Consider the following 8,642-nt stretch of genomic DNA (forward strand, 5'->3'; position numbering starts at 1 on the left):
AAGGTGGAGGCCTGATGTGAAGCGACAGCGGTGGTGGTAAGTATGGCTGACATTGATTAATTTTTGGACAGTGAGATGAGGGAAATGAGTGTTTGACGGAAAAAAAGGTCGGGGGGATGTACAATGGGCGCATTTATTCTTGTTTTTTTTAAAAAAAATATATTTTTTTTTATATTTTTGCTTTAATTTTTTTTTTGATGATTTTTTTTAAAATATTTTTTTTATATTTTTGCTTTTAATTTTTTTTTGATGTTTTCAAATGTTTTAATATGTTAATATAAAAATAATTTTTAAAAAATAAAAAAAAAATTAATATATATTTTCAATAAAAATATTTTTAAAATTTTTATCACACTTGTAAATATTTAATATATATTTTTAATAAAAATATTTTTAAAATTTTTATCACTTGTAAATGTCCCCAGTAATTGGTGTGGTAATGGTAAGTTTCAATGCGCACGGGTGTGTTTATATATATATAATTGGTGTGGTAATGGTACGTTTGAGTGCGCGTGCGTGTGCGTGTGTTGGAATGAGAAATATAATATTTAAAAATGCAATTGTAAAAAAAAAAGAGACATGCGCGTGCGTGTGCGTGTGTTGGAATGAAAAAAAAAGAGAAAAAGAAAGTTACATGTGCTCATCGTAATATTCCCTTATTTAATGCCAACAATGTTGTGGATTCAATCAAAGTAACAAATATTGTTTTTTTCTGTATTTAATCTTCTGCACAGCCTTGTCAGGAATCGGTCGAAGAAGTTAGAATTTTCGGATGGAGCAGGCTGGCCTTAATTTTCTGTTGGCTAGTGACTCCACATGATATTGACAAAAGGCTACCTCCGAACAGAGGAATGCACTCAATTACATATACTTGTAATATATTCTTATCAGCTTCGAGTTTCTAAATATGCATCATTATCACGTAAGCGTTCATCTTCTGCAGATCAAGATAGAACCAAATGGAATCATGTACTAATCTGTGTGACTGGTAATCAACGCAATAATTAAAATCAAATCATATACGGTTTGCAAGATGGGTTGCTGTCTTGGTCGAGCAATTCCATCAGACACAAAAGCTAGTGGAGCTAAAACTGGCTCCACACGGTGTGAATGACAGGAAAATTAATAGATCACGACAATGGTTTAAGTTAATATTTTTTCGGCTGATAGCATGCATAATTTCATCAAAATCTGCAGTGGAGCCCATGGGGTGGGTTTTAGGGTTGCCCGTGACTCGATCCCATCTAACTTCCACGAGAATCAAATAAGCCAAGTTGGAAGAGTGTTCATTCCCATAATTTATATAAAGGGACAAATTCCAAGTGATTTTCATAAACAGTACACATGAAACACTAATTAACAGTAAAAGAAAATGAAAACTTTTTGTTTCACACTGAAATCGGTTAAGAGATCATAGAAAAACTTTGCTGTGATTGAAACCATGGCCCTCCATTATCTGATGCGTTTAACAAAAAACACAATCTTTTTTTTTAGGTGGCCCTAGGTTTATCTCTGAAAATTTATGTATGATTTGATTGGAATGGATCTTCTGAGATTCATCCATGGTTAGTACTTCCACCGTACAAGTCGAGTTATGCTTAACCTTGTCAGTGTCAATTTATTTACCTTGTATGCTTATTTTATTTTCTTCGACTGATCTTTTCTGTTTGTGGCAAGCTCTAAATTTTGCACCCTCGTTTTCATAATGAATCCATTCGGACTGTTAAGGGGAAAAAAAAACAGTGAAGGATTAATTAGGTACAAGTCAACTGTGAAGAAGAAGCGTCTTGAAGGATGAGAGCTGGGAACAACCTCTAATCATGAAAACCAATTAGTCCTCAGCAGTAGGATATTGCCAAATATAGAAGGGAAGTAAGAGATATGTACCGCTCATGAAAATGAAGGTAGAAACGAATGGCAGTCTTTAAAAGGAAGAGAATGATGGAGTAAATGCTTTGTTCTTTTAGCTAATTAATCCAACCCTGCACCACAGATGACATGGGACATGTGATCTCATACACAACCAAAGGATTTGATGCAGGGAGACGCTTAACGTTATTTCATGCATGAATTATTAAAAAAACCAGATCTTTATTCATTACTGGATACACAGGAATAGTGAAATCTTGGCTAACTATGGATGATCCATGGTAATGTTGCTAGGGCCTAGGAACATGGCAATTTGCAATCCCTAGATAAAACACAAGCATCCAAAAGTTTGCCTAAAATTCCACCTGTCTGCTGCCAGCTAAATTCCCAAGTCACACACATGGGTGCATGGACTTCTTCAATTTGTTTTTTTGGCAGAAATTCAATATATTATTTTGTCTCAACATCAAATTAACCGACAGGACCTCCTTGGGCCCTATAAAAAGCCACTCCTTTGGTGCATATTTCCATCACTTAAAGTTCTCTCATCTGCAGCTTCTATTAGCTAGTATTCGCTGTAGCTTCTAAATTCAAAAGGAGCTATTAGCTTTTGATAGAAATGGCTTCCAAAAGCACAGCATCACTTGCTCTCTTTCTTGCACTCAACCTCCTCTTCTTTTCCCTAGTCACTGCTTGTGGAGGGGGTTGCCCGTCTCCTAAGCCAAAGCCAAAGCCGAAGCCGAAGCCAACACCAACACCAAGCCCTTCCAGTGGAAAGTGTCCTAAAGATGCACTTAAATTAGGTGTATGTGCTGATTTGCTCGGTTCATTGCTTAATGTCACCGTTGGCAATCCCCCTGTAAAGCCTTGCTGCAGTGTCATTCAAGGCCTTCTTGATCTCGAGTCTGCTGTTTGCCTTTGCACTGCCATCAAAGCTAACATCCTGGGTATCAACCTTAACATTCCACTCTCTCTAAGCTTGCTTCTCAATGTCTGTGGAAAGAAAGTTCCCAAAGACTTCCAATGTTCCTAAACATATTCGCGTACGCCTTTGCACGCGTTGATGTTTTCTATTAAGAATTGTGTGATACAAGGAAAACAGCTGCTTGTTTTCGCTTGTACTGTGCTTTATCTGTTTTATTTAGCTACCACGAATAATTTTCATTAGTTTTCCCTGATGTCGTATCATGTTTTTTATCCCATGTGAAATAATAGTTTCCTTTGATATCATGTTTGAAGTGTAATATTTGCCCAAACTCCTGTCATTACAAATCCTTCGAATTAAAATCGTGCACGATTTGCATATTGCATGTTAAGCATACATAAATCTTCTACCAAAACAGATATTTAGCTTAGTGCTCCTACCCCAAAAGACCATGTATATTCCAAATCTACTATTACCACTTAATCAAAGAATAATAGTTAATAAAAAGGAAAAAGAAACCCTTCTCTTTCCCACCCCATCTACATTACTAGTAGCATACTGCAGTCCAATACGGACGACTCTAATTTAACCTCGTTGAAAAATATTAATTTGCCTCACATGCAACGCCACAACAAATTTCCACAAAACGTTACATTAACTTTTCAGAACGGACAGTTTCTTTATAATTACTGGAACAACCATAGAATTTTCAGAAATGGTTCAGTGGGGTGTCACGACATCCAGTGTTGGAAAAAACAAACTATGATTAGTTTTTATGTTGTGTGATTATCGGATATTGAAACATACAGTACCGGATTCTTAAATTACAGTCGCTGTATAACACGGGCTGCTACAGATTTTATATAACGATCATGACCATCTTGCTTGCAAAATATTTGTAAATACAGACAAACATCATTGATTTGATTGAATTTCACTAAAATACATAATATTAGTATTTCCAGATTAAAAAAAAAAACATAAATAGTCACCATAAACACATTATTACTTCTCTACTAGAGTCTGGACATTACAAAGTTAATCACTAACTCTCTAAAACGAGAATTGTGAGGGATCTTTTGTTACTATGTGAAGCTCCTTATCTAAGAATTTAAGAAAACAATATGGTAATTTCAAGATTTTTTAGGTAGTGTAATTGTGTTAAACTTGTAAATATATAACAATTGCAATGGCGCTGCGACAAGAAATTCCTAAAACCTATAAACAGATTATAATATTACGGAATGCAAAATTTACAATACATGAAGATGTTTGGTATTATTATATCTGTTCTTTCCATAATAAAAATTTAATTTTTTTATATAATTTATATTTTTATATATATAATTAGATGAGATGATTACTTTTTTTAGTAACTCCTTTAATAATGATTATAAATATATATTTTAAAGTGATAAATATAACATGTGTAAAGAAAAAAAAATAAAAATCTATGTAAATTTATAATAACACTATTACTAGTGAAACTTTTGATATTAACCAATACAGAAAGACGCCACAAATTGATTGAGTGCCTTCATCAATATCTTGAAACAAGTATCTTTTCCCAAGCTGCTAGCTTATAAGAAGCTACCAATTATAAGCATTAAATAGAAGGGTACAAACTTAGTGTTCTAATTTGTTATCAATTTGGACATGACACGCATGCCTTTCTCTAGGGGAGCTGCAAAGGACAAAAAAAAGTTATCTTTTATACAGGAAAAACAAAACGCAAGATAAAAATATCATGAATAAAAACATTGTTTCCAATTGAGCCTCTTAAAAGCTTACTTCCGAGTTTACTTTCATGTCAAGATGTTCAAGATCGTTTGGCGTGGATCCATGACACGGAGGGGATATTCTAGGTTCAAGTGGAGTCTTTCATCATCTTATATTGTCTTTGGTAAATTAACTAACTACTAAAGACAATATTTTTTTCAAGGAAACTTCACTTCCTCTTTCCTCTTCTGGGAAGGATTTTCCCCACCAAAAATTGAAATGTTCATCATATATAACTGCTACCGCAGGAATGATAGAGTGTGTGCTAGAGCTTTCCTAGCATGTCATTATTGAACATAACATAACATGATAATCATTTTTTTCTTCATTACTACCACCCGTGAAGACTGTGGCAACAATTTCAGAATTGGTTTGCTATCTCTAACTGCATGCCAAATAAAAATAAAATAAATCAAATAATAAGCCGATAGTAGAACAGGGCAAAGGCAAGTTCCAGTGAAGTGCCTTATATAATGATGCTATCGTATGATATTTTGAGGGGTTTTTTGACTGCAAGAAACAAGCTGATTTTTTAGGATAAAATGCTAGATTGGAATGTTCAGTTTCAGCTCATTCTCCACCGTCTTACACTTTAGTTAAAGACTTGGAATAATAACTTTACATTCACAAGGAATGATTTAATTAGAGGCTCTGATGACAATTTATCATGGACTAGTAAGTGAAGTGGTTTCGGATTAGGAGTTTGTCAACATTTTATATATATATATATATATATATGTCCCTTAATGTTTTAAATTCTAATTTACTATAAATTTCATGATAAATTGGTTTTTCAATAATATCTAAATTATTATTAAAAAAAAATTAACAAAGGAATCATTGATGCCGCTTCCAATTCTTTGATTTAAAACTGCTAGTCTTCTTTCTCTCCACTGCTGTGAGGTGTGTGTGTGTGTGTGTGTGTGTGGTTATTATGGTCTCGCATATGGGATGGTGGGATTTTGTGTGGGTGATGCCTGATTCGGTTGATGATCTTTTCAAACAATGGTGCTTCTTTGCTCACGGGTCCGTGCAAAAGAATAAATAGTTGGCTAGGAATGATTGTCTTGCATAGTGCTATCATTGAATGAGATAAATTTATAGCTTCTTACCTTTCACATAGTTGCATTTTAGGGTCGCTATCTTGAATAGCATTTTGTTTCCGATCCCCAAGAAAAGTTACTTTTCAGATTTTTTTATTGGGATAATGAAAACGTTGTATGTATTTATAAGTGATGAGGTAGAGGTTGAGTTAATCCTTGGAGCTTTGGTTTTTACTAGTTACGTGACCAAGTAATATCACACGTTAATATTTTTATATAAATAAAATAAAATAAATTAAAATTAAAAAATATTATATTTTTCTATAAAACTATATCTAAAATTCTTGGATTTAAATTCAATACCTAAACTACAGATAATATTTATAATATTAATAATAACATTAAACTTACATGATATAAATTGAACTGAGTTTGGCTACAACACTAGACCTAATAGCTTTAGATATGGGTTTGACTCTAATATCATGTTATAAAAATATGATAATTAAATAGATTAATAAAAAATAAAGATAAAACCAACAAAAAGATAAAAAAAACCAACAAAAAAAAGAAAAAAAATCTGAATTAACTGAGTTAACCCTTTAACCCAAGTTAATCCGTCAAAGCTGAGATTCACGTCGTGAAAGTTTGATAACTAAATAAATAAAAAAATTGACGGGTTAACTAGGTTAAACCGTCAAATGAGGTTAACCTGTCAAGTCTGGGATACGTGTCATGAAAGTTCGATAATTAAATAGAAAGAAATTTAACATTAACAAACTAAACTAAATAAAAAAATTAATTAAAAAGAAAAAAATAAAAAAAAATAATTTTGGGTTAACCTGTCAAACTCGGGATCCATGTCATAAAAATTTGATAACTAAATAAAAAAAATTAACATTAACAAACTCAATTTAAAAAATTATTAAATGGAAAAAACACAAAAAAAAACAAAATATATGTTGTTATTATTATATTATTATAAGTATAATTATAATATATAAGTTATATTATTATAATTCTAATTATAATATATAAGTACAGGCATGAGGAAACTACAGTGCTTTTCCCACGCCTTTTAGAGTATTACTTAATAAAAATCGTGGTAACATTACAATTAAAAAAAAAAGCTAATAGGAAAAATTCACACATATACATTTTATTGAGGATTATAATAATATCACATGTTTTTTTTTAACTCAAGTTTGTTTAGCTCTTTAATAATTTTATCCTTTTAAATTAGATTCAATTGAGATCTGATTTGATGGTTTGCTTTAATTGGCTCCAGATAGGGTTCCTGCAGTTCCAAGAAAAAAAAAAGATTATGGTTGATACTTGGTATGAAAAAATTAAAAAATATTTTATTGATTTAAAATAATTAAAGCAATGTGGACTAAAATTTAACGATAGAAAAATATTTCACCCTTTTTTTTCTTTATCAATCTTATAGAGTGTCCAATATTTCTCTTGAGCTTTTTGCATTATACTGCTGACATGATCAAAAGATTGATATTTTCTTTCAAGTGTACGAGTGTCGAAGTAATAAATAACTCGGTAAGACTGGGGTTGAACCACAGAGAGGTTAACTATAATAATAATAATAATAAGGAGTTAAAGAGAATTTTGATATGTAAGATTAATGTGAGGATTGAACAATGATAAAAATAAATATCAAGATTAGAAGATCCAGGAATGGTATTTTAAATAAGTATAATATAAACTCTTATTATTATTCAACTGGAAATCACACACAAAGAATGTTTCAATCGGATGATAAATTGTTAATATAATTACATTTGTTATCTTGTTCAAATAATATTAATACTTATAAATGTTGTCAGGTATTTGATTAGTACTTAAAAGTGCATTTTTATCATGGAGTTCCTTTCATAGCACAAATGTTGGTTAAACCATACAATAGGTTATTAAAGGGTCAAGCATTTATTTTACCAAAGGTTATATAATATAAATCTAGGTTATTCATTTAACAAATAAAGAATTAATAGTGAATAAGATTACATGTTAATATCAAACATTAAAGTTCATGTTAAGTTTACACCATACTTATTCTTATACCATTAATGTTACTTTTTTACCTTAACATAATCAACTTAGCTACACATAATGAAAAAGAAAAATATAAATAAACTAGATAAGAAAATAGTTATGATGAAAAATATAAACAAGAAATTAATATAACACGAAAGAAAAGTTGTACATTACAAAAAGAGAAAGCAAAAAAATGATCTTGATTTGAAAACCAAGATGTCTAAATACATGGTAAATGCCTCCTTTTATAGACCAAAACTCAAAACTATTGATCTGATAACTAATATCATTGCTAACATCAGAATTTGAACAAATAGTCTTCATAAAAGTTTTAGGAAATTACCTCAGTTTTCCAAGAAAACAAGAATGAGGTCAAAGAATTTTACTTGTCGATTTTCTGGTATTATCACAATGCTCACTAAATTGTTTTCTTTGATTTTTTTAAATCCATCAATAAAAACATGATAAGAGAAATGGTTGGAGACTTTCATAATTTTTTTATTTTCTTGAAAATATATTAAAAAAAGAGATAAATATGATAGATGACAAGGATAAAAAAAAAAGTTGAGATTTTTAAAATTTCACAAGTTTTTGATAGATTTCTGAATGCAACATTTAGTTAAAACTCGGTCAAAACTTCTATCATGAAAAAAAAATCACGATCAAAATTTTATGATTGTGTAATTTATGATCTCATGTACGGTTACAAATAAAAAAAATAAAAGATAAAAATTTAAAAAACACATATGTGCTATAACCCATTTTTGGGTCCCCGAACAAAACAAAAATAAAAAAGAAAAGAAAATGAGAAACAATAAAAAAATAAAAATAAAAATTAGGCAAGAGGAGTGGATGTCAAAATGTTTAAGAAAATGGTTAGAAATGAGTTGAGGATATTCATAAATATAAAGATTGAAATTTGACAGTATATATTGGACTGGTGAAAGCCCAGACCAACAAAGAAAATTTAATTTGAG

The 8,642-nt window shown here is 30.7% G+C and overlaps 1 protein-coding gene across 1 annotated transcript; it reads left to right on the forward strand.

Moving 5' to 3' along the window:
• Window positions 1–2,381: 2,381 nt before the first annotated feature.
• LOC105132271 (14 kDa proline-rich protein DC2.15-like) lies at window positions 2,382–3,097 on the forward strand. The gene has a single exon (XM_011035651.1). It carries the CDS (start codon window positions 2,489–2,491, stop codon window positions 2,900–2,902), a length of 414 nt encoding a protein of 137 aa, XP_011033953.1. The 5' UTR covers window positions 2,382–2,488; the 3' UTR covers window positions 2,903–3,097.
• Window positions 3,098–8,642: the final 5,545 nt, after the last annotated feature.

Source organism: Populus euphratica, unplaced genomic scaffold (genome assembly GCF_000495115.2).
Source record: "Populus euphratica unplaced genomic scaffold, PopEup_1.0 scaffold39.1, whole genome shotgun sequence".
NCBI classification, from domain to species: Eukaryota; Viridiplantae; Streptophyta; class Magnoliopsida; order Malpighiales; family Salicaceae; genus Populus; species Populus euphratica.

Excerpts from the sequence above, each read along its gene's own strand:
- LOC105132271 (XM_011035651.1), top strand. The coding sequence starts at position 2,489 with ATGGCTTCCAAAAGCACAGCATCACTTGCTCTCTTTCTTGCACTCAAC.